The 27,769-nt window shown below is 35.9% G+C and overlaps 1 protein-coding gene across 2 annotated transcripts in view; it reads right to left on the minus strand.

Annotated features, from left to right (window-relative positions):
* Window positions 1-27,769, minus strand: part of CDH12 (cadherin 12) — a 226,168-nt gene that overhangs the window by 61,355 nt on the left and 137,044 nt on the right. For both annotated transcript variants that reach the window (XM_088064657.1, XM_088064699.1), the window contains exons 4-5: window positions 13,378-13,497; window positions 6,515-6,682 (exon numbers count right to left, since the gene is read on the minus strand). In XM_088064657.1, the coding sequence (XP_087920783.1) occupies window positions 6,515-6,682; window positions 13,378-13,497 (288 nt within the window). The remainder of the gene's footprint in view (window positions 1-6,514; window positions 6,683-13,377; window positions 13,498-27,769) is intronic.

Here is a 27,769-nt window from a genome sequence, read left to right on the forward strand (position 1 = left end):
CACTTACATTGAAATTCCTGAAATTGCATAAATGAAAGATGCTTTTCTGTTTCTTTCTGAATTGTCTATTTTATGAACTTCTCTCTCTAAGATTATTTCCTCTGCTGTCTCCAACAGAGGCTTTAATATATTCTATGGAATGCACTGTACTGGCCACTGGTGAAATCCAAACCAGTTACCTGCAAACTCCTGCAGTATGGACTGATGTGCAAGGTCATAGGAATCATCCTTCAACCTTGCTTTATTTAAGGTGTCACTACCAGAAAGATAAATAGTTGTGTTTCTGTTTCCAAACATGTTAGCATTTCTGGAAATTTGCCATGCTCTTTTATGCAAACTATCTTGATGGATTTCACTGAGATGCTTTTGGAAAGACCAATGACAGCAAAAAAAAAATGGTCCTTGTGATGTCTAGGCCTTGCTCTACAGCTGTCTGAATATTTTAAATGCGGTTACAAAGCAGCCCTGAGATAATGGCTTCTGGCCATCAGAGATGCATTTTTTTTTTTAAAGCTAAGATATGCACAAGTAGACAAAATTCAAGTATTGAGTTCAAACCTTAATTAATTTCTCTTCTATTAGAAAAAGCTTTTAATCCTTCTCCCACAAAATTGACTTCTGTTAGCTGGAAATGATGTGATAAGATAAAGCTTTATCCAAATAGATCTTTTGAGTTCGAAAAAGTAAATTCAGGAGGTGTCACCTTAAAAAATACACACCTTAAAAAGAAACCAAACTTATTGTTGACTTCATAAGACACTTGAAATGGTCTTTTATTTACTAACGTCAGAATAAAAACTGTACATTTTAAAATTCAATTGCATTTCTTCTATGTCAGGGCCTTATTCTCTAAAATCATATTTATGTCATATTAAAATATAAATACATATTATTCTTTTGACTAAGATGATTCACATGTGCTTTTATTGCTCAGCATGTAAGGGTTTATTTCTCTAAATTACTTCCACACTCTGTCAGCAGTGAACAAAAGAAAGAGACTGGGAAACTGAAGCATAATAAACTTACGAAATATGAATCCACCACTTCACTTAATTGGTTTGATTCAATAAAGCATAATTTATACCAACTAATTATACAGTTTTTGTCATTTAAATGTTGAAGTAAATACAACCCATCCATTTTTCCTTGAAGGGTATTTCAAGAATTGGAAACAAGCCACTGCTGTCTTGGCAGCTTGCTCAGACTGGTCCTCTGCTTGATGAGTTAAGGGTTAGTCCATTAGCTTTCAGGAATGATGTGCTGAAATATCTTTTTGCTTAGCCAGCTATCATGTACATAAGTAGCTGAGAGACAAATGCCATCAGTCCTTTTCTGGACCAGGATGCATGCCTACATGTACACAGCTTTTGTCCACTCCCCTCTGCTCAAAGGTACTGTTGTGTTATACCAAATTTTTGTTCAATTCCTTGAATATTGTTGTTATGATAGGAAAAGTACTTACTTTTTCAGTCTTTGCCTTGCTTTTTTTTTTCTCTTGTTTTGGTAAAAATCAAGCTTTGGTATGAAATTATTTAAATATTTATAATAAAGATCTATCTTTAACAATGGAACATGCACAGCAATGCAGAAAGCTGCTGTACTAATGAAGAGCCAGGGAAGACAGAAAACACTTCTGGAAATAAATTTTTACTAATAAGATCATTCAGATTAATTTTTTCCTACCAGTTTTAAAGAAAATATCCATTTACTGAAGTGTCAGTTTTCTGAAATGTGGGCCAATAGATACCTGCAGGTCAAACAACTCTGACAGAAATATATGTTTAGAGATTTCCTCTCTGTCATACTCCTCATTATTAGGAGACATGCAAGGTGGGAGTTCCCCACTGAATAGGTTCAAAAGCACAGGTTCTAAATAAAAAATTCCATGTTCAGCAGGTTAGTCATCACTGATAGTTTTTTCATCACTGGATGCTGATAACCCATCCAAACCTGCCTGTCTCCTTAAAGGACCCTCAGTGAGATGAAGGTGTTTCGTGATACCTTTTTTTGCAAGCTTGTAATGTATTATTTATAAATGTAGCTCCTTCGAAATATTAATAATATATGTCCTCCTACTTCTGCTGTGAATTTTTTTTTCTCCAGCTTCACTAAGTTCTGAAAATAAATTTAAACTTTATCCTGTGAAATTTAATATTGTCTTATTTGATTAGGTGATCTATAGCACAGCTTCTTTGGCATAGGTCCTTTGCAAAACTGTGGTCCTGATTATGTGAAGCAATGACATTGACCCTGCAGCAGTTTGTGTTAAAGGACCTTTTTTCAGTCTGCACTGCCTGGCTTTGTTGACCAATGAAGAGCAATGGGGTACTGGAGGTCTTAGCCCCAGCAACACCCAGGGGTCCTGACCTCTTTCCAGGACTGAACTTGGCATCTACACAGACCGGATTTTAAAGGGTTATTTTTCACATAAACTAAAATTCTGCACAAGTATCCTTTCAGCTATGGTAGTCAAGCAAATGGCAAACTCCGTTTCCTGGCAGATAATTACGTCGAATCATTGCAATGCTTTCAAGGAAAAAAAAAAAAAAAAAAGAAAAATACAGTTGTTGTGTTCGAAATATAATTCATACTCCACTTTTGCCCACTTAGTTATTTAGTTTAGCTGTAATTAGCTTTGTGTCTCTGTTAATTTCAGGCACACAACACATCATCTTACATACTGCTTAACTGAATGGGGCTAAGTAAATAATCCCCATTGATAGAGATTTTTGCATGTAACACATAAAAAAAAAAAGGCTTGACCAATACACTGTAGTCGCCACACTGACATTTTATCTTGTAAGCCATGTTAAGTATTTGTTATTTTAAATATCAACACAAACCTCCAATCTTATTCTCTTCTGTTTTGTTGAGAGTCACTGCTGTAATTTGTCTTTTGTGACATTTGTAATAGAAAGAAAAGGTTTTCAACCTTACTATCATGCAAAGCACAGGACAAGCTCTCTTGCGTGCGATTTTTTTTGTTCCTTCTTAGCAAAAATTGGGCAAAGATGTCATAACTGCAATTCATGCATTAAATGAGACCTGGAGGCTATCTTCTTCAAAGCGGATGATATATTCCATGATTTCTCTGTGTCATGAAAACCATCTGACTTTAAGTGAAACTTGTGCACTTTTGCACTACCACAGTAGATGAAAGCACACAATAAAATATAAAATACTAAGGTCCCCTATCAGCAAAGGAAGAAAAATATACAACTGAAAACCAGAATGGGAGTGAGCACTGGGCACATGAAGCTTGCCAATGTACTGTTTTCTGTCTCCAGATAGTTACATTATTTCCTGTTGCACCCAGGGAACCCTTCCAACAGCAGGAGTTCCAGGTGAAAGGAAGGAAGAGACTGCCATTGTGGGCAGTTTAACAAGCACTGAGGATGAAGACAGTAGGAATCATGATACAAAGAGGTCCTCTGGGATGATTTTCTTATTGATCAGGTTTGGAGCATCCCACAAGTGCTTTGAGAGCATGTCATGAAATTAGAGAAGATGCCATGTGAGGTCTGAAGAAGTAAAGAAGTCTTAGGACTGAAATTTGGGCTAGCAAATGAAAACTGAAGATAAGGACATTCATAGTGGCATAATTTGAACTAGTCTCATCAGGTACAATCATGGTAAAAATATTGAAAGGCAGAGCTTTAAATGCCTGGCTGAGAAAACGCGGTGAGGAGAAGTGAGTCACAATCTTGAAATGTTGACGCACTTGTTAAAGAATAGGAAAAAATGTAAAATTCATTTTAGCCATGAGAAAAATAGGCTTATGAAAGTTTAAAAACTTTTCTGAGATCATTGTGATACCTATAGAAAGGTTTAGGAAAATTTTCAAGTGTTGGAAAGCACAAATTTAAGAAAAAAATGCAGTTCTGACAAAGGGTGAAGTCATGAAAAATCTGCATTCTTCACTGAAGGATGCTACAAAAGATGATAACTCAGTAGGAAATGCTGAGGTGGTACTTCATGCAGAATCAAACTAGGGACCAGTAAAGAGGAGAAAGAAAGCCATAATATAAAGCCAAGGGTTAAAATGGGAACTTGTATAGGTAACTTTTATGCCTAATGCTAAACAAGAATATCAGCATTATACCTGTGTTTACTATCTGTGGGAAAGAAGAAAATCAGTCAGGCAGTATAGTATCAAGGAGCAAAATACGCAGGGAAGTCACAGCAGACTATCAGTGGGGAATAATGATGGCTGTGAAAGGAATCTTTCTCAACTAGGACTTAAAAAAGAGGATAGTATTAACATTAGCTATTCAGGAAAACTTCCCTAGTTATTCTTAATTTTACAACAATTACAATTAGTTTAAATGCAATATTTGTGCAGGAGCAATAAAAACCAGAATTACAAGACGGTTGCATTCAGTTAAATAAATAATAAGAAGAATGTGGAAATAAATAAAACTGAGGCATATTACTATAGAAATTCTGAATGGGATAGCTGAGACTGTTAAAGCACTACGGGTGGTGTGGATGCTATCTAGGGATATCATTTAGAAGACCCACAGCAAATGCATATATCCATTAAAAAGCAAATCTGTAAGGGCAAACAACATAGCTAATAAAAGCAAGAACACATCTTTCAGAAAAATGAAGTTGTGTCTCAGAGAGGACAATAGAAAGAACCATAAAACCTGTTTTATCTATAAAACCGCAATAAAGAAGACAAAAAATGAGTTTGAATAAATCTCTGCAAACAAGCTTATAATAATTGTGTTTTAAGACATCTGGAAGCAAAAGCCTGAGAGGAACTGTGTAAAGCCAGCCCAAAACTGAGATACAGAAGTGCTCGGAGAAGATAAGATCACAAATGTAAAACTTATTACACTTTTTTCTTTATTGTTAGTATAGAAAAACTGTGATTTTTTTCTATCCTAGAACTTCATGAGGGACTCAGGAGAAGGTTAAATTAGCTACAGAAGCAGTTGTGGAACAAACAGACACAACAGTAACAAATCATTTGGATTAGCTGTTACATGCCCAAGAGCCTGAAGAATGAAATAAGGGAACTATTATGATGTGCAATATTTTGCTTCAAACCACTGTGGCACAAGAAGGCTTGGAGGTATAATATAACACTGACTTTTTTTTCCCAAAAGTTCTCCAGGGAGTCCAGGGGAGCTAAGGATGGATATGACTGACATGTACAGGCAAAACAGAAGGAGCAGATTTGCTCAACTCAGAGAGAATTTCCCATACTGAAAAAAAGAGAAATCAACAGGTTCTCTAAATAAAGCTGATATTTTGCAGTACTTTCTGAATTCTTTGAAGAGGTTAACATGCAGGCAATTATATAAAGATGGATTCCAAACAAATGAGGGGAAGCTGTTTGTTGTATGATACATGATTAATCTGTGTACCTCTGACAGAGGATGTGGACTCTGAAATTTAATGAATGTTTCAAAACAATGGGGCAACTTGCTACAAGAAAAATACATTGAGGGTTGTTAAATACAAAGACATCATTGGAACTAAATATAATTAGAAAGTAAGGAAGTTTTATGAAGCATTGCTTGGTCAGTTTATGGAAACCATCTAGACATGAGTGTAAGAGATGGAAGGACCAAATGGACCCTTTTATAACATGATCTTTCTTACATGCCTGCAAAAACACAGCACATTTTCAGACTGAATAAAAGAAGGGGAATTTTTGTATGAGAGAAAACTTCACAGTTGCAGATGTGGTTTTGTACCTATGGAGCATTCATAATACATATAGTGGGATTTCAATTCATGGGCAAGGAAGAGAAGCAAAGCAAAAAGCTGCTGTGATCTTACTGCAGATTCATGCAATATATTCTAATTCAAATTTTCTTTACTAACGAATTTTAGTACCTAATTATTTTGGCATAGTTATCAAGACTTATGCTTGATTAGTTTCTGCATTTTGAAGGTATGGAATATACAAACTTCAGTAAATTTATGGAGACAAATAAGCAACAATCCTCCTAATCATACACAGACTATAAAACTCTTTAAATTAGCATACTTCTGAAAAGCTGCATTTAAACTGATATGAACCATAATAAGTTATCAGTGAATGATCACTGTTTCGAGGCTGGAAGTGTTTTCAGGGACAGATATAATCTGGGCCAAGACATATAAAAATCTGTTCCTAAATATCATAACAGTAAGTCTTGGCATGAGCTAGCTCTGCCTTTGGTACCTGGAAGTCTCCCGTTATAATCTTTCATGATTTGAAGGGGTTCACACAGTTTCCCTTGACAAAATAGTATTTCCCAAATAATTTTTATAGTGTAAATGAAATGAACTCTTAGGCTCAGTCTGGTTTTGTGGAATGATGGTATATATCCTCTTAGACATTCAACTCATACTTTCAAAGTGAGCTTTACATTATTTTTAAAAAACATATCTGATTTTTCTTTTCATCATATATTTTTCTTTTTCCAGGATCTCAGTTTCTTATCTGCAGGACTTTTCCAAATTAATACTTTTAGTCATGCTTATTTGAAAATCAGTGCTTTGGAATACTACATACTCTTAGGAAATCTGGGTGGGTTGTCGTTGACATCCGTGAGAGTAATGTTTACAGTGGTAGTACCAGCTAGTCCTCCCAGCTGTCCTCCCATGTCCTTGGCTTGGATTAGAACTTGATATTGTTCTTTCACTTCTCTGTCCATATTTGGCAAAGCTGTTCTTATTACACCTATGAGAAGAAACAGGAAAGAAAAGGAGCAAATAAACAAAGGGCTGTGATTGTCTACTCTTACCAATTAATACTGGATCTTTTGAACCAGGAATAGAATACTTCTGAATGGGTTGATGAGAGGAGGTCACACAAAAACACGCAAATCACTCAGGCTTTTCAAAATTGTGTTTGTCAGCTATTCAACCACTCAAAATGACTGTTTTGTCTTTTCAATCAGGACATGAATAGATGAAAGACAATGATGGGTTTTCACTAGGGATGTGAATGCTGTGATCATAGGTTTGCCACATCAGGGATGAGGAACACTGTCTTGTACAGAGTAAGGAAATGTAGGAAGAGGTGGCATTGCATTGCAGAGCCTGAATCTTCAGTTGTTTCCAGCCACTTGATAATAAATTCAAGTTACTGTAAGCCAAGACAATGTTCCTCTGTACAAAAGGAGGTCTTTATTAGAACACTCTTCCTTTCATAGAGAAAGTTTTTGTGATATAGCAAAAACATGCAGTGAAAATTTGAGGAATTTCCTTTAAAAAATTTATTTAAATATCGCATTAAGACATGGCTTTTAGTCTTTAGTGATTTTGGACAGCTTCTGTCTGAGCAGATATGCTATAATCTCCCTTCTGATATGCTAAGAATATATAGAATAAAGGGAAGACTTGGAGAGACAAAGATGGGGAGAGAAAGGGAGAAATACTACTGAAAACACAAGTTAGCTGATGAGGTTGTATAAAGCTAAGAGGCTTGGGGTACTAAAGGCTTTTTCTTGAAATCAAAAATGGAGAAAATACATGTCTTTATTAAAATTTTACAAATGTGAATAGCATTGCAAAATGTTATTTATTCAACAAGTTATCAGAAAATATTTAGCTGCACATTGGTGCAGACAACATGCAAAATTGAAAAATAAAACAATTGGAAGTACGATTTTCTTAGTCATTATTGGTTTATATATTATAATTTTTAGTATTAAACAATTTGATGTTAAAAACAGGTCTTTAAATGTTAAAATGGGTCTGGAATGGCAAGAAGCAAACTTTAAGGACCATTCTTGTCTTTATAGCAACTAACCACTGTCTTAACAAGCCAGAATAAGAACCATTAGCTTAAAATACTTTTTAGAGTCTATAAATAACTTTGACCTAAATCTTCAATTTCTGGAACCTATTAAAAGTTCCCATTGAATTGAACTCTATAACAATTTCCTTTCTTGCCATCTGTAACGTGATGATAATGACAACGTTATTAAGAATCACCATTTTCCTGCCTCAAGATGGCATGTACTATACAGCACACAGTTTGCTCCAAACTGAAACCTTGAATTACAAAACTACAAGAAACATTTTCATATTCATGAGATTCGGGAAAAGAATATTTTTGCAAAGAGGATGAACTTTACTAAGTTTCCTCTTGAATCTCTTAATTAATTCTTAATTTGGCATTGTGGAGACTATATGTTCCACATTATTTTACAACATCCTTGGTATGTTCATTCCAAGGAGAAAAGACCTATGGGAATGAAAGACCTCCTGTGCTATATTAAAAAAACAAAATAACATAGAATTATAGAATCAGAATATGCTAAATTGGGAGCCACCCATCAGGATCATTGAGTGCAACTCCTGTCTCTGCGCAGGACACCCCAAGGGTCACACCATGTGCCTGAGAGTGTTTGTCCAAATGTTTCTTCAACTCTATAAGGCTGGTGCTGTGACCACTTCCCTGGGGAGCTGTTCCAGTGCCCAACCACCCTCTCGGAGAAAAACCTCTCTCTGATATCTGAGCCTAAACCTCCCCTGACTCAGCTTCATGACATTTCCTCAAGTTCTGTCACTGATCATGAGAGAGAAGAAATCACTATCTGCCCCTCCTCTTCCTCTCATGAAGACATTGAAGACCACAATGTTTCCCAACAGTCTCCTCTTCTCTAGACTGAACAGACCAAGTGAGCTCAGCTGCTCCTCATATGGCTTCCCCTCAAGCCCTTCACCATCTTCATGGCCTTCCTTTGGATGTTTTCTGAGATCTTAATGTCTTTTTTATACCATGTCATCCAAAACTGCCCCCAGCACTGAAGGTGAGGCTGCCCCAGCTCAGAGCAGAGCAGGACAATCCCCTCCCTTGCCTGGCTGGCCGTGCTGTGCCTGATGCCCCCCAGGACAGGGTTGTTCCTCCTGGCTGCCAGGGCACTGCTGACTCAGATTCAATTGGCTATTGACCAGGACACCCAGGTTCCTTTCCACAGTGCCACTTTCCAGCCCCTCATTCCCCAGTCTATACACAACCAAGGTTGCCCCATTCCAACTGCAGAATCTGGTACTTGTCTTTGTTAAGCTTCATATGTTCAGTGATTGCCCAACTCTCTGTTTTGTCAAAAACCTGCAGGATCCCCCTGGCCCCAAGGGAGTCAACAGCTCCTCCTAATTTAGTGTCATCAGCAAACTTATATAGTGTTCCTTGCAGTCCTGAGTCCAAGTAATTTAGGAAGACGTTGAAGAACACTGTGTTGAGGATGGATCCATGCATACCCCACCAGTGACAGGTCACCACTCTGATGTCACCCCATTCACTACAACCCTTTGTGCCTGACCCATGAGCCAGCTGCTCAGAAACAACATGATGTGGTGTTTACCCAGCTGTGCGCTGGACATTTTGTCCAGAAGGATCCTGTGAGAGACGGTATCAAAAGCTTTGCTGAAGTCCAAAAAGATTACAGAAAAAGATGACAGAAAAAACTGAGCATGGGCACACAGTGGGCTGTGAAGAGAAAATGCAGTTTACTTGGTTGATATAGGTGTTCTGGGTACAACTAAGTGGCTTTCTCAGAACTGTTCCATGGGTTTTTTAGAAAATTAAGAGTGGACTATCACTCCAATAGTAAAGTTCCAAATCACCCACTGTTTATTCCTGTCTGAAAGTGTAAGGTCATTCTATATATTTTTTTCTGGAAAAAAAAACCCTTTTCTTCAGAAAAAAAAAGATAAATAAAATCAATGAAAATAATTTTTATGTCTAGCAATTCATGGGCAATTTTCCTTTTTCTGCCTCCTCTATTTAAAGGCTTAGATGAAATACTGAGAAATATTATTTCTTCCAAAATCAGTTTATATGGACAGGACAAATGTGAATTAGAGTTATCTTACCAGCAAAATAGAAGAATAAAGTAGAGATAAGAATCCATGGGAAGGAATGGGCTACAAATGTTGGTATTTCAATTTCAGCATCACAAAGAATATTTAAATTTAAATCAAAGGGTTATTAAAATGTAGAGAACATATGTGCATGCAATGGTGTTTTTGTATAAAACCTTTTACTTTAAGATTTTACAATATTGCTCAATTGCAGAACTGAATAACTTTGATTTTCTTTTTTGTCTTTTCAGATGTCATCAATATCAAATGTCTAGAAAAATATGGTTTCTATGAGATCACTGAAAACTGAAAATAGTATGTATGGGATTTGGGCCAGAAGATTTGCTTTCCAAAGTTATTGACCTATAATTCAGCAGGAGATCACTCACTTTTGTGGGAGAGAAAACACAGGTACCAAGAAAAAACTCCTGCATAAGTATTAACATCAGTACTCCTGCTGATGCCAATTTGGATTTCAATAATAGAACTGAAGTCAGAAGATGGACTAGAATACCAAGTCTAAAAAAACCTGGTTACATCTAGCCATAAATAAGAATATTTACCTCATAAATATCAGAAAATTGGGTGGAAAGGAAATTTTAATGGTGGAAATGGACATTTTCATAAGAAAAGACAATATACAGAGGAAAGAGAAAAGAGGTTATCTAAGAGAAGTTCTCATTTAAAAGAGTTTAAAAAAAACCCTCTCACAGTAAAATCAGAAGAGTGATTTCATAGCATTTAAAAGTACCCACATATAAGATTTGAGGCCTTAGAATATGGCATTCAAACAGTTGCTGTCCAGAAGGTACTGTAATCCATTTAACCTCCCTGAAATAGCAATAAAAGCTAACTCTCCCACTTCCACATGCTTGCTTATCTCCAACAAAAAGATGGATAAAGATTAGGAGGTCAATAAAAACAAGGAATAAAAGGGGCAGTTATGACATTCAGACCCATGGAGCTTAAAAACTATTTAAGTTTACCAGTTTCATATCAGAGTAAATGCGTAACAACTATTCGGAGGGATTTGAGGAAGGAGTATATTGCAAAGTCATGTCTTTGGCAAACACAATCCTTATTTCACACATAAAGTTATGGTCACTGGTTTCACTGTTACTACTTTGCAATGGGATCTTGAGCTAGTAACAGAAATTTCCACAAACATTTCAACATCTGTGAGGTAGAAGCTAAATAAACAAACAATGTCTGGAACTGTTTGGGAAGGAATAGAGAACAGAAGTGCTATTAAACTGTATCCGTACATATCAGCTGCCGTCCTGAATACTGTGTGCACTTTCTCCCCCTGAGGAGGAGAAGGATGATTATTGCTATGGAATGGCTTCTGTTTAAAGAAGTCTTCAATCTATAAAAGAGTTGATTCAGGGAGAATATAAACAGAAATCAACTGTTCACTGTCTTATGCAATGAGTGAGGTATGAAACAAATTAAGAGGTGCCCCTTCTTACAAGTAAAAGAGCAAGAGGAGCTGGTTCTCAATCAAATAAACATTTGCTGCAGAATTTCTTGTTAGTGGGTATGCAGCTACTGTACTCCTGGACAAGTTAAATCTACTGGGAAGTGGAAAAGTTGTGGGGGAGAAATACTTTCAGACTTTTACCTATTTTTACCCTGCAAGTCACCCAGGAACTTTGTAAGGGCAAGTTCTTTGAGAACTAGTGGAGTATTCCAGGGGTGCATCACTAAACACTTACTCTTCATCCCTCAATATAGCTAAGCAGGTCATCACTTTTGGAAACATAATACAGGGTAGAAACTTAGTACAGATGTTCTTGGGTTCTTTAAATAACTACAAGATTATGTCTCAAAATTGTTTCTGGAATGCAAGAGATGGCAAAAAAAGCCAACAACAACACAAAAAATGCTTATTCATCTGCTGGCAGTTCTGAATTTGTCATTGTACCAAAATGGATTTTTTCCCTTTTCCTGTCAAAAGCACTCAGGACAGATTTCTGGCAGTAAAGTTCTGCAGTGAAAAACTACTGCATAAACTCCTCAGTTATAAAATAAAGAATTGGGAAGACCAGATCTGTAATACTCCCTCGGACTTGTGGATTTTAGAACAAATCATTAAGCACCATCCTGTGCAGTGTTATTCACACACTGTTTAGAGTTAATTACTGTTATTCACATACTCTGGAGTCATTGTTTGATTCATGAGTAATTCTCAGTGTGAACTTTCTAACGTAAGACACATTACAGCATATTATTGGTGCTCGTACAAACATGAATCTATATGCTTTTTTCTGGTATAGGATTTTGAACTACGCTGGGCTATTGCTTCACCAATCTTCCTCTACAGCTGTGTCCATTCTTTTAGCACATGAATAACTCATTTAAGGTAATAGCCAGGTTTGTATGTTCCAGGGCTATAGGGTACAGGCCATTGCCCATGGTTGACTCAATACTGATTAACAGATGAAGAACATATGACACAGCCATTCAAAGTGCCATGGGAAAAATAGTCCTTCTATGTTCTACTAACTATTCTTTTTCTCTTGTGAAACTTGTACTAAAACTCCAATTTTGGCTCCAATAAAGATTTTTCTTGCCACTGAATTTATACCCATTCTTTACAAAACTGTAATGAAAAATTAAATATCAAGGCAACTACTTTTTCTCCCCAGACACCTGAAGAAGTTCCATTTCAGTTTGAAAAGTAAAATTTTTCACTGCAAATTGCAGTATGATCTCCTGCTAAATGGAGCATGGAACAAAGGCATGTGTACATTGGAGATGTGCTCACAGCCTTACAACTCTCCACCATTAGGGCTAAAGGCCGTGAATCTGACATTCAAGTACAGCTACACTGGTAGGTGAAACTATTTGCTGGAAGGAGCATATGGATAGCTTTCCCTGTAGCACACTCAGGATGCCACAATGTGTGTCATTCACCATGTATGTTATCACTTCCTCAATTGAATTACTAAATATAGAATCAAGAATGACATTTAGAAATATAGGACAAGATACCCAATTAACATGTCTACCAACCTCCCAAATACTTCAATTTCTTTAAACATATTATCTTTTTCTGCTCACACATCCAGTAACCCCAGACAAAGATAATATGCCCTAGGAAAAGAGGAGGGAAGGAGATGATTAGCTGTTCCACAGTCTCAAATTAGTTCAATATAACAAAACAATAATTGCTGGAAAATTTCTGACTGTATGTTCAGCAAGTAAAAATTCTGAGAAGACCCAAGTTACAAAACTCAATCATTAGGAAAAATAAATAAATAAAACAATACATGTAGAAGATAAAGCTTTGTCTACAGGGAAATGGTAAAGCACTGAAAAAATATTAATTCAATGTAGACATATTTTAGTTATTCTAGGACTGATTGGAGGATTGTTTCTTTTGTTTCTACAAAGCATTGTTATTCATAAAATCTAGTCCATACTCAAAACTGAATCGTGGAAAACTGCTGTCCTGGATTTTGGCCATATCAACCAGGTCCATATTTATTCATTGATACTGCCTACATGAATCAAAAAACCAAAGCTTAAATCTTCTGCTGTTGCTGATAAACTATTTACCTGTCTTGGGATCAATGGAGAAATATGGTTGCCCCTGAAGAATGCTGTAAACCACTCTAGCACTGTTTCCATAAGTGGGATCATCAGCATCTGTCGCTTTTACTTGAAGCACATATGCTCCTGCAAAGAAACACAGGTAATCAAATTTTTGTCATAGAGCAGAGATCAGGGATATTTCTGACACATTAGTCCAGTTGCTAGTGTATTCTGTTGCAATTCTTGTTCCACTGGAAAAAAGATGAGAATAAAACTGTTAATTCTTCAGGTCCATACTAGCAATCATCTAAATAATAGCTGAGGCATAAAAGGGTAGAAAGAGAAAGGTATCCACTGTCAGAAGATACTTATAAATAGTTTATGATGCATTCATTATTTGCAAAAACTTTTTCTATAACACATACAGGTTTAGGAGAACTCAATATAAATTTTGAAAAAGGATTATAGCCCACAACTTTGCAAAAAAGTAGACAACCAGGAAAGTAAAATATGGGAGTTGCCTTTAAAATAAATGTTTGGTTAGTCAACTCATGAATCTTCAGTAAGATCAAGTGAACCAACTGCACCGTAGTCTCCTAAAGCTGGAATTCTTATTCCTACTGTAGAATGAAATTAGGTTTAGTTCAGGTAGTTGTCTTCAAAATCCAGACTTGAGAACCCTTGCCCTCCCAATACAGCTCAGTAAGAAATAGAAGTACAGTGGAAGAAATACTCCTTGTCACTTTGTTTTCAGCCAAAACAATAGACCAGTTTTCTTTACATTACCAGACCAATGGAGAAAAATAAATGCACATGAAAGCAAAAAACTCACTGTAAATGGCAACAGACTGCAGAAATGTCTTGTTTCTCCTGCTGGTTGCTAATCTATTTATTTGCATTGCCTCACTGCCCCATAATTAAAATAGTTTTCAACTATAATCTTCAGCAAAACAAAGTGCCACATTGTTAGGCTTTTCCATCAGCTTTGAAAAATTGTTTTCTATGATCTTCTGTGCAATTCAGTGCTGGAATTTGCAGAGCTGATTTGGAGTGAAGGTTGCTTACATGAGAAACAGCACAGTGATGTGTGTTATCGCCACCATTCCTGTTTTAAGCAGCATTGTGTATTTGGAGGTTATTTGACATTTTTTCAAGAATATCCATTGAATACTGTAAGAGCTTTAAGACTGCTACTTTTTCTGCAATGAAAATTGGCAAGATTTAAAGAATGTTCAGAATTGGAAATGGACCTTAATGGACTTGTTGAAGTTTAGTTCTGGGAGTACCTCACTGAGAGGTGTTCCACATGAAAGTTCCTGTGACTTAGGCAGGAAAGTAACAGTGAAGGTTAACTGTTTGGAGGATAATTTTTTCAGTGCCCAGACCATGTAATCTTGTCAAATGAGGACTGAAAATGGCACTGGAAGCTTTGCTACTACCATTGTAAAAACACTTGCTGCGTGATGGCAGCATCAGACTACTCCTGTTATGGTTTATTGAGCAATAGAGAATGAAAAGCTATTCCAAGAGATGTTCTGTCTCTTGAGGAAAACACAGAAATTTAAGTGTTATATGATTATCAATCACTTTTTACACTTAATGGGCTCACCATGTTTTTAAGCTGACAGCAAGTTTCTTTAAAATCAACTTCCAAAGAAAGAAAATATTAGCAAATAATAAGCGAATGAATAAAAATAAACACCACAGCTGAATCCATAGCTATAACTCCTCACTCAAAAATGTGACGATGCAACGTGAAGGAAGCAGACACCGGCCATCAAACTGCCTGAAAATTCTGCCACCAACAAAGGTGCTTGATGAACCCTGCACAAACTGATTATTAGTGTAGATATTCCTAGGTACCTACCTGGCTCCAGGTAGTCCAACCTTTTTACACAAAAGGAGGAAGAAATGTTGAGTTAAAAACTAAGTTTTATTTAGGGAGACATGCAAAGTCTAATAAATAGCTGGCACTGAATATGAAAGAGAATCCATTTCATACTGACAGCATTTTCAACTATATTAACTCACTGTCAGATCTTTTTCAACTAACAAATAATATGTAAAGCTTATATTTTTATGAGCGATCTGGCATGCTGGTTTGTATTTCTTTAATATGCCTCCAGTCATTCACTTATTTAAATGCATGCTTAATGTTCTAAATGGGTTTTCTGAAATTGGTTTCTTATCCTCTCAGTATTATCAAGCATTGCTCTTTGTATCTAACAAGCTTTCTATTTTATTGCAAAGCATGAAACCAATGTATTTTTAAAAGTAGACTAAAATCAAATTATATTTTTCCAGGCAATAATGCAGGGCACTAGAGCTGTAAATCTTTAATGCACAAAGGTAATGAGGAAGGATCACATTAACTATAGTTCGTGACATTTTAATTAAAATATATACTTACATTACTACAAGGAGTAATGAAATGAACAGAAAAGATACAATATTTCTCTTGTTTTGGAAATACCTTATATGATAGTCAACATTTAAATATATTTTTAATCTTTTATGTGCAAACAACACATATTTGATGTAAGGCATTTTAAAATGCCAAAAAAAAAAAAAGAATGATGTGCTTTAGTAATTTATGTTTTAGAAAGAGAAAAAAATAATGTTAAACCATTCACACAGCTCAAGAAACGTATGGAATTTTAAAGGTTATGTTTTCTTTGAAAAAATACAAGTGGTATTGAGGACTAATACTGTAAATCACACCAAGCATACTCACCTGATTTTTACTCTAGCTAAAACTAAAGGAGATTCATCAAAACGTGCAAATAGAATGGAGCCTAAGATCTATAACTTGTTGGTAAAACTGGCAGAAATAGCACTAATAAAAGCCTTGTTGCTCATATCAGAATAACCAGAAGGAACTGTAGAACATCTGAGTTTATACCATAACAGAAATGTTTATGAAATATTGATTTGACTTCTAGAACGATTACCATTTTTTTTCCTGACAGTCTCTCATTGGTAAAAATGCTATTTTGCAAAAATAAAAAGAATCTTTGAAAGAAGAGCAATATTGATGAAATCTCTTCCCATCCAAGGAGTACTAGAAAGAAATTTCAAAATAATCTAATACCTGTTTTGAGATTTTCAAATTGCTTATGAATGTCAAAATTTGTTGAAAAAATTACTTTAGAGTTTAGACCCTCCAAAATTTTGAAACAGATAATTTAGTTAATTATCTTTTCTGGTGTTTTTTGTTTGTTTTTTTGTTTTCTTATAAAAGATTAAGAAAACTGACCCTTTGTACTATTTCAACCTGAAAACAACTTTTACCTTCATCAAAGTGTAGGTGGGGTGGGATATCTTGCTCTCTGTGGAGCTATTGCTGTCTTTCAAAGTAATCAAGCATGAAATCTGAGTTTTTTATGTTTAGTTTGTTGACCTGAAGAGCATGACAAAGAATACACAAAACTCGGCTGGGACTACATAAAATGGTTATTTCATTGTAAAGGAAAATTAGATGATTCAATGCTATGAGAATAACAGAGCAGACTTATTTAGACACGATTCTCAGAAAAAATAATGCACGGTCAATAGCATTGCAAAGACAAATTAGAGATGAGATGGTGATATGTTACGTCTTTTCTCATTAAGAACAGCTTACATTATGTTTGCAAGTCCCATTAAGTCTGGTTACAAATGCCAAAATTCAGTAAAGTGGTAGCAGTGCATTGTTTTACACAGGAAGTGAGGTTTGCCTGCTTTGAGGCTTCGAAGGGTAAAAGAAGGCTGGAAGGGAGCAGTAAGTTTTAAAAGTTAATTAAGAAAGGAAAGAATGCTGAAATGATAGCAGGACTTCAAGTATTCCATGGGCTCTGGCTGGAGCATCTCTCCACTCTGCAGAGATCAGACGTTCAGTCAGAGCAGGTGACCCAGGCCCTATCCTGCCAAATTTTAATTTCTCCAATAACAAAGATATCAATTCCTTGGTGATCCTGTGAAGCAGATTTCAACCTCAACTCTTCTCCTTTGAAATTTAGGGCTCTGATTTTGTAATTTTTGTTGTTCACCTTTTTCCTGTCTTTTGTAAGTAGAAAATGAGTATGTGACATTGTATGTGAATTTTCATGGAATTACTTTTTGTAATGGACTACTAAAGGTAGTTTCATCTACTTCATGGTGAGGAAAGACATGATTTCCTTACTGACTCATAAGAATTGGCATCATCTTGCTGTACAACCTCTCTCTTTCCATATGCATGATTTAGTACTTTTGAAAGAAATTAGATGATTGTGAAAATACTTTTTTATGGGTAGGGGGAAGGAAAAGCACAGCTGCTGGCATAGAAACTAACTACTTTGTGCAATATTCTTTCTAAACAATTCCAAAAATAACACCATGGCAACCCAAACAGCATCCATCTTCTTATCAGAATTCAAGTGAAAATCTAATCAACACATTTCATATTTGTGGGTTTGGGGTTTTTTTTAAGTTTAAGAAAAAAAAAATAAAAAAGTGAATTTATGGCTCACTGCAGCACTACATTGCAATTCAGATCAGGAGATTCCGTGTCTCAATAAATATTCCTCTGACCTACCACCAGTAGTTTCAGCAAAACTCCAGTGCTCAGAAGACATGTGCATTTGTAAAGAGAGATGCTGACATTGCCCTTTTGGGGCTTATCTTTTATAGAAATATTACTAATAATAAGTTTTGAATATATACTCTGGACGCTGACTCCCACAAAAGTAATGTAAGAAAGACATATTTTACTTGGAAAAGTCAGTTTCCAGTTTATGTATTCATGGCTGTGCAGCCCTGATAATAACACAAGCTTGCTGGCTCCATCAATATCTTGAACACTAGACACAATCAGGGAAACACACTTTATTCCTGTTTTGCATTCTAGACATCACCCTGAACATATATATTTCTCTCAGCTGTCAGAAGCAGCCATGGCCACAAAAGCAATGCTGCCATTCTCTTTTGTAATTGTTGAAGAATGGCAGCATTTTTCTAATAGTTTTGCTGTGCTGGTAGCTAAAAGCAGCTGTTGCAAATCTCAGCATTTAGTGCATAATCAAGCATATTTCTAGTATGTCTAGAACAACATTTAACTTATATTGGCAACAATCCAGGGAGTATGGAGGACAGCTTTTTTTTTTTTTTTTTCCCCTACTGGTCATCCCTGTCTCCCTCACGGATGATGAGGGTAAACAGGGTAAGCCTGCTGTGGGGGTTTTAGCTAATTATTTAGCTTAGAAATCAGTGAAGCAATTATTTTCTTTTCCTTTTTTTTTAAATTTTTTTGGTACCATCATCTGTTGGGGTCAGCCAGAGTTAAGCAACTCAATCTGGCTAAGCTAATAACGCCTGTTATTCACTGAATATTTATTTAATTTATATATTTTTATTAATTTAGGCTTTTCATTTATTTATAAAGACTTTCAGCTGTTTACACAGTCTCAAGGCTGTGATTAAGTTTGCAGAGGTTACACTTCTGAAGAAAATTAGGAGCTTGAAATAGCAGCTAATATCTATACCCAATATACACGTAAAGGAGTGGCCTGGTAAAGTAACTGCTGGGAATGATGCATAAGGAGAATGGCAGATGAACCAATTAGGAACTACTAAGCTTAATATCTAGCTGTTTGAGAAATACACCTCTGGAGAGTGATTTTTCTGTTCGGTTTTCAAGATTGTTTTCCTCTTACCAGTATGACAGAAGTTTTTCTTATATATATGAAATTTACAAATAGAAAAAATTTAGCTTTGACTTTTGCTTTTATCACCTTGACAACTTGATTAGTTTTCAGGCTGTGACTCAACAGGGACTTAAGTTTGCCAGTATACCTTCATGGCCAGGATAGGTGAGCTAAAAATAGCCAGTACACTCTCTAATCATGATAGCTGTGCTGGGAAATCTCACACTGTAGAAGTTTCTGTGCTGATAAAAACATGCTTTTTCTGCTTTAGTTTGTGTTCTCAGGGAGGTGGCTTAAGTTGTATTAGAAGAACCTTTTTGATAGCAAATGCTGTCTCAACCAGACAACTTTTCCAAAAATACTGTAGAAAATCAGATATGTCCTGTGAAACACCATCTTCAATGGAATTACAAAATAATAAATTTTAGCCCTACTCAGTGCACTGAAATCTTAAAGTCTTGAGGAAAAATGAGTCAACCGTAGAATAACAGCACAAAGAATTGCTATTCAATTTATTAATCTGTAAAGTTGTTTCAGTGAGATCAAGATATTTTTTCAAACTCAAATGTTCAAAGAAAATCCTAAGTATTAAGTTCAATTTGAGCAAGGAAAGTGATACACTGAAGCTGATTCCAAGCTGATGCAACATGATGATTTTCGTGATATTTACCTGGACAGGATTTGTTAATATTAGCTGCACACCCTTTCAAGAAAATATATTCTTCTCATGCCAGATAAAAGAGTACTAGATGAAGAATTTTTAAGCATTCACTTTTCTCATGGAAGGGCTCCTGGAGATTCTTAATGTGTGGCAAAAAACTTGAAATTGTGACACTCCTCCTGATAGCCTCCAAGCCCTCTTGCCCCCAGAATAAAGTATGCCAAAAATAGTGGCCATCACATAAAGAACTCAGGAGAAAGCAAGTCACAGTGTTACTTCCACTATTATGGTTTGAAGTTTTCATGAGCTGGAGTTTCACACATCAGTTCTTCAAATGTTAAATGATTTATTCAGAATGTAGTAATAAGAAAACTCGAGATTTGCAGAGGATACAAGAAAAAAATTACTGTGAAATAAATGTCATTCATAGTGAATGTCAACTAAAGAGACCTGGTTTTGAATCTCAGTAGATGTTCTAATGCTGTATGGAGGCTGGGTAGCTTCATCATTTTTTACCAGATATTGGACCTGTTCTGAAATAATTTAATTCTGTGTTCACCCAGGTATCTTTAGCAAAGCAAAGTTAATTTCTACACCACTATCTGGCAAAAAAATCTTTTAAATTTTGAATTAAATAAAGAAGTTTATCAAGGTTTTTTTCCCCAGTTATATTTAGAGTCATGCACTTAGGCTCAAGAATTAGTAATTGAATTACATACATACGTGGTAACATTTCAAGGAAAAGATATTTGGAGATGTTGACAACTGAGCACTTCTAAAGTTTGTATTGCCTGTATCACATTTCTCCCTACCAACTTAAAATGTGGCGTTTTTTTGTATTTACCACTTTTTTCCTCAAAATCTACAAATATCCTGAGGTCAGTCTTGGATTAGGCAGAGTCATGATAACATGCAAAAAAGAAATTCAGAATACATCAGTGGCTTCTACACAACCGGTATGCAATGAGATTCTCTGTGAAAGTTGCTGACTTTAATTATTTAATCAGAATATTGCTTTGAAGACTTTTCTGCTACTTGAAGATCAAAGTACTGAAGAATCCATAGAATTTTACTCTATGCATTTGCATTAAAATTTTAAATGTCATCTGATTCATTCAGTGACTTATTTCATAATGTCAATCAATACTACTTTACACAGTTCTCTACATCAATATCCAAATGCACCAACTTTCTGTGTTGAGAGGAGACAGTAACCCCACATACCCACCATAGGGGTATGACTATAGGACCTTCAGAACATGGAACAACATGGAGATCTTCAGGCTTGACAAGAGGTTCCCCTCATGCAAACTCATTTGCAAGAATAAGAGAAATGGCAAAAGAGGGATTGTTACTTTAGGTGATGTCAGGCTCATCCTCCCTCACAAATGGTATTTCAGAAAAAAAGAGGAGGAGATCCAGCATCTGAAAACACTCAGGATAATAAGCCCCTGTGTAAGTCCTGGTCTGATTCCTACCCATGACTAACTTATACCCTGAAATATGCCATTCCCAAATACCTCTTACCTTTCACCACAATAACTAGACAAATTATTCCTGAAACAAAGCTAATTAACTCATTTCTCTTTCTACAAGAACAGTACAAGGAAATGAAGGGAGTCAGAGGTTTGTGATGGATGATCAGAGACAGCTTGAACAGAGCTGACTGTGGTGACTCTTCTCATCTGAGCTTTGTGTTCCTTCTCAAAGTCCCATCCCTGTTGTAGGAATGACCCAATGACTTATAAAGGTACAAACTGAGGTCAACTTCAGATTTCAGTAATAATTCACAGCAGCTGGTGGACTTTGAACACGCAGCTGAATCACCCTTGCAGCAGAGACTGAGAGGGAGTGGGAATAAACAACTGGCAACAGAAAACCATGCAGGCATTAAGGTTATGAGTGGACAGACTTTAAATAGAGCCCTTACATTAATGGTAAGCACCTAACTAATTCCACTCTGTTCTTTTACTAGAGGTATTGTAGCTCACTATCTTTGGAAGTTCTCAAGAACAGATTAGGCATCCATTAGGAATGACACATATGTGGTGATCCTCATGGAAATGCGTTAAGTGAATCTGAGCTTCCTTCTGCCCCAGCTTTGTGCTGACACATACTGCATAAACAGACTTCCCTCCCTTCAGAGAACTATTGTATCCTTCTTCTTATGGCTATGATAAAAGTGCTTTAATCAGGAGTGCACTACTGAAGCAGATCTTTCCCTTGCCCTGAGTACGCTCTTTCAGCATGAACTGGATTATTCTGGGTTAAAGCTAAGCTGGAAGGTAGGTGTGCACTTGATGCAGTATTACTGTTAATAGGTAGTTGATAAAAGCTCATTTGAAACGATGAGTGCTTCAAATACTCTGGATGCCAAGTTCTCATCACACACTGTTTTATCACACAGTTCTGTTTCTATTGCCTTATGCTACTGCCTAATATGACATCACATTATTTTCAGAGCCTTTAGATACTGTAGCATCACATAAGTATCATTATTATTTCACATCAGGAACAGTTGCAACTTAATTAGTAAAAATCTATAGCTTTAACTAAAGCTAGAAAATGCTATCGTAGTACAGCTAAACATATCTGGCCAATTTCATGGCACTGAAAAGAGAACATTTTAGTGATTAGGAGAGAGAAAAAATTCAAACCACAAGGTCATATTACGCATATGGAAGTTTTAAATATACACACTTAAAACTGAGCATGACTCTCCTGTCTCGAATATCTTATATTGGTATGAGAACTCCCTCCTTTTAATGTGCTTGCATTAGTTTTTGATATTTTTTCATAAAATCATATTAAAACCTTCTAGTGCACCAGTCTGATTTTTTGTTGATCTGAATGGTAAATTCGATTTTGTATTTACTTCATGATTTGAATCAATAAAATGCTTTGATAATACAGTGAGTAAACAAAACCTCAAGCACCCTCAGCAGGCAAATTTCTGGACTGTGTGCTGCCAGAGTAGGGATTTGCATCCAGTTTTGTTAGGAAAAGTCAAGTGAGCCAAAGAAAATGTCAGTGTTTCACCAGATGAATGCACTTCCCAGGCGTAACTGGGAGGATGTTCTTTGCCAAAAGGTCACAGAAACATGCTTTTCATTTTTTCTACCTTACTAAACACAACTCAATTTGAAGATACCGTGTGCAGGGTTTTTCTCAGCATGAGGAAAGACTGAATCAGAAGATGGTAATAGAGAGATCTGGACCTGTTTTTAATTCAATACTAGACTGTTGCTCAATGAAATATTTTACTATTTTTTAGGTTCTCCATGATAAATTGAAACAGGAACTTTCAAACCCTCAGTGGTAGATACTGTTCTAATTTTAATGTACAGTGACTTTTGGTGCTCTGTAGTGTGATACTAATAGAGGTATCTTCTGTTACATCATTGATCATGACACAATAATATGCATAATTTGGAAATGTAGCATTAGGCAGAATACCACACCATCCCAAAGTAAGACATAAAACAACACACCCTATTTTTCAAATTTCTCATTCATATCTTTGAAAGCATTGTGGACTACAGTCAAGAAGCAGCCAAATAACAATCTCAAGAGCTGACAGAATTACAAAATATTGCTTATTTTGAACAATATTTTATGAGAGAAGATATTTCATGATAAAAGAAAGTATCTTGCAGCCTGTGGCTGTGCAAATACCCAATATTCTTTTTGGTCAGTTTGTTAAAAACTGAAAGAAAGTGTGGCTTTTGGAACAAACAAAAAACCTGAAGCAAAAATGTGACTTTAAGTTAACATAATGCTTATCAGTACATGAAATGCATTTCAGTTTTGAGCACTGTAAACAGGCAAGAGCAAGAAAGCTTTTGTTTCCAGGGTTGCATTAGGAGTGGAAGACACTCAGATATGCTGTGGGAGTTCTCAGTTCAGATGACTTTTTTTGCCTGAGGAAGCTCAAATTTGTACAGCCCATCTTTCTGGAAAATTTAGTACATGTGACTGCTTATATGCTTTTATATTTCATTTAATCATTCACTAGGGCATATGACAGTTTTATAAAACAGCTTCCTGACTCATGCAATGCTAGTCTTTCCTTCATTTTATTCCATCTCTGTTTCTTCTGTATGAGCACTCCTGATCAATGGAAATCTGTGTTTTCAGAAACATGAAACAATATTATCAAGTGAACCTGAAAGACATACATCTATCTATGATAGGTGGAATAAGACCACTGCTGGTAAAGAAACAAAAAGAAATTGAGTCTTCTACATAAATTGTACTACTGCATTAACATTTTTTCCTGACACATTTTTATGCATGTATAATTGTCTAACTGGCAAACAGATTCAAGACATCTTGAATTGAGCTTTTTTTAAGTGAGTGAAATCTTCATTGACACAAAATTGTCTTCAGTACCATTCTTGCCTTTTGTGACTCACTTTTAACCTCTTAAGAGATATTCACGGCAGTGTTGTGGCAACTAAGAATTATGATGGAGAATATAGAGAAGAGGGAGGTTTGAAGTATGGGACAAAACCACCTCCTCCTCTGTTTAGAGAAGACTATAACTCTAAGATTGCTCTATTTTAAAATTTATATTGTTTTCATCAGTGTGTCCTAATTGTGGGTACTTAAGTTTTACTGTTTAACTTCAGGCACTTGAGACTTCAATCTCAACTCTCTAAAAGTTAATGTACCTGCCCATCCCAAAATACGGTCAGTGTTCATTTATCCATTAAATTTTCATTCATCTGTTATCTAAAAATAAGCCTGAACCCTTATGAGACAGTCTGTGTTATACTGACTGCTTGGGTTGTACCTGCAGAGCTTCTAACTGAAATGATGCCAGAGCCAGGCAGTGGTCCTGGGGTTATTCCAGGTGATATTAAAGGCTGTATTCATGTATGTGACACTCTTCCCTGTGTGCCAGAGGTAAGTCCAGACCTCCACACCCAACAGTTCTTGTTTAGCCATGGCTGACAAAAGAAACTGTTCTCATAGCTAGTCAAAAAGCGTATTTTCTGGCAGCGTGTAGTTGTTATTCTTATCTTTTAGCCAGTTAAGACTATTTCAGCTCATTTTAATTTACACTTCCCATTTAAAGTCCTGTTTGGGAAGGCTGAGATCCTGTTCATCCTAAAATTAACAAACTTGTAATTACCTTGGATAGCAAAGGACCACATATTTAGATGCTCCTGTTTTGAAATTTGAAATCTGTCTAGCTCTATCACTCTAGATAAAACCAGATGATTCCCATCAGGTTGATAATTATCCAGAGAAAATGGATAGAAATTAATTTTTCATATTTGACTTTGGGAGCTATCAGTGGGTTTAGAGCAGCCTTTCTGCTGGAAATATTGACTCAAAGCATTGCCTGAACGATTCTTCAAGCATTTCTTTCTTCAAATCATTAACCGACAATGCATTCTGTATCTACAATATGTGATTGAACTCTGTGAAAACTCTTAAAATACAAAATGTCATGTCACCTATCTCAGAAAAATACAAGAAATACTAATATTTTGATCCTCCTTGCAAAGCGACATTTATCATCTTCAAAATAATGGGGTTTAGGTTCCAAATCATTTAAGATCTTATGTTTCTTATTACATATATCTGACTTACTAGATCATTTTGAAGATTTTAGCACTCACAAAATCATGGTAGCCAAGCTTCTCAAGGTTCTTTTAGCTAATTCACTTGGAACTGGCTAACAAAATTTTCAGAAGTTTTTAGAAATGTACTTCCACCTGTGTGCCATAGATGCTAAAGAAGACAAAAACCCCCAACCTTTAATAAATTATAATTTATTTCCCAAATCTAAATATTTTTGACATAATTTTCTTCCCCAAGAGCCACAATCACATTTGTCAGCTTAACTGATCTCTGAAATGGGATCCAAAACAACAGGGATAAAATTAGCAGCAAGCCTCAGGCGTAAGACAGCAGTTGTCTTTAGCATTCATTTTTGGTTTATTAACTGCTAAAGATCTACAGCAAACGAGACCATATGATGATACTGCAGCCTAGAAAAATAATCTCTTATTCCTGCAGCAGAATAACTTTTTGTTTGTTTGTTTGTGGCATTTTGGTGGTTTTCTTGGGTGCTTTATTTTCTGTTTAATTGGTTGGTTTAGCTTGGTTTGTTGGGGTTTTTTTTGTTTTGTTTAGTTTGGTTGGTTAGTCAGTTTTGTTTTTTAATTTTTCTACAATTCTGGAACCCTTTAGATGAAGTGGAGCACATGTATCAGCAAAGGCACATTGAGGTGCTCAAACTTCCAGCATCTGAAAGCAGTAAGTTCTCAATTTTCCTCTCAAATTTATTAAGGCTTCTTGTAATAGATCAAGATACCATCTAGAAGCAAAATCAATCTAGAACAATAAAAATGCCAAGTCATCTACTGAGCTGCTAGAAGTAATCTTAGGGAACGGTGATACTTTAACTTGACTGACTGCAGCTCTTCTCCTTGGCTGGCTGCAGAGCAGGTTCCTACCTTTTGGAAATTCCAGCCATATTCCTATTCCCATTCTCATAGCCTCCATCTAGTGAACCACAGAGGAAATTCATCCAGTCTAAAATGCAGTTTCCCATACTTACTACATTTGCTTACCCTTCCTGTTTCTCCTGACACGTACCCTATTGTGCCTGTTATGCAACGTCTCCCTTGTGCCCCTGTTTCTTTCTCCTCTGGGTCTTCTACTTTTGAACCTTGCCCAGGTCTAGCTTGATTAAAAATGTTCCAGGGGCAGCTTCTGTTTTCCCTAGATTTCTATCTACAGAAAAAAAAAAAAAAATGATGTTTCATTGTCTCTTCTTCCCACAAAACAGTCCTTCTGGATGCAGAACATTCAGTCATTATTCATTTTTCAATACTAACCAGCCTACTCCTTTTGTTTCCATGTTCTTTTCCATTTTATTTTATAAAATAAAATTGTATTCAAAATAACTATTTTTGACACATTTCAATCTTTTTAATCAATTATGAGATGAATAAATGTGAGATTGTATTTTCTGGAAATATACTGCAAATGAGATATTTCACACTGCATCAAAGCAAGGTTTTTCTTGGCCCCATTCCACCTAGTGTTAACAACAAACTTCACATCAAGATACTGACAAAAATATACTAACTAAATAATATGGACACCTTAATGAGAAATCTAGACAGTGTCAGGCCACTTAGGACTTTTTGGCTTTTAATTTATTCATTTTCCTTACCCAGAAAGCCTCTTTTTTTTCTTTTTAATCATGAAAACTTTAAAAAAAAGGAAATTAATAGTAATTCGTGTCAATGGGGACTAGTTGAGGAGAAATGTGTAGGAAGACAGTGGAAAAAACAGACTCATTCATTTCTTTGTTATTGAAGCTAAATATAATGCAGAAAACAGTCTGATTTTCTTAAAATTCAGTAGGCATGTGAAAGCCACCCAGAAAGAAAGAATGTGCTCTTTGACCATTTTCTAAAATTGTCTAATTAATTTGCCTTTGTCACTTTCAATTAGTTTCTATTACATGCTTGGGACTACTGCGGTTCCCAATGGTAACTGAATTTTGCAGCTGAAGATTACTGTCCTTAAGTAGTTCTAAGAATTTCTCACTGAAAACTCTTAAGCACACATCAGATGCTGGTTGTGGCCACACAAAGAAAGACTCTTCTTGGTTTTACCTATTATTTTATCTTGCCTTGAATATTATCTGTTTATTCAGGATAATGGCAATTTTTTGGAAAAGTAACCTGCAATGTTTTCCTCTTCACTATAAATGAGGGTTATATGTTTCTGAAATATTTTTCTCATGGACAACCATGCAGGAGCAAGGGATCCTCTGGACTGCATGCACTTTGGTAGAAATGAGATCTGGGAGTGTCTCTGGTTCACCCAGTTACCTGATGAATTACAAGTAGTGCAATAGAGCAGGGCAAATACAATGGGCAGAAGGTCTCAGTGTATGCTGTTGTCAAAGATTCCCATGGATAAAGGTCACCTGTGTTACCTGCAGGGGAACTACTGACTGGATAACTGAGATTTCCAATGCTGCTTGTAACTAAGAGAATGCATTTACCAATGACTGCCACTGTATTTGAAAAACAAGAGCTTCTACTACAGAAGTCCTCAA

This window comes from Pseudopodoces humilis, chromosome 1 (genome assembly GCF_049639895.1).
Source record: "Pseudopodoces humilis isolate 2021_Gansu_Grassland_sample_001 chromosome 1, ASM4963989v1, whole genome shotgun sequence".
In the NCBI taxonomy this organism is placed as follows: domain Eukaryota; kingdom Metazoa; phylum Chordata; class Aves; order Passeriformes; family Paridae; genus Pseudopodoces; species Pseudopodoces humilis.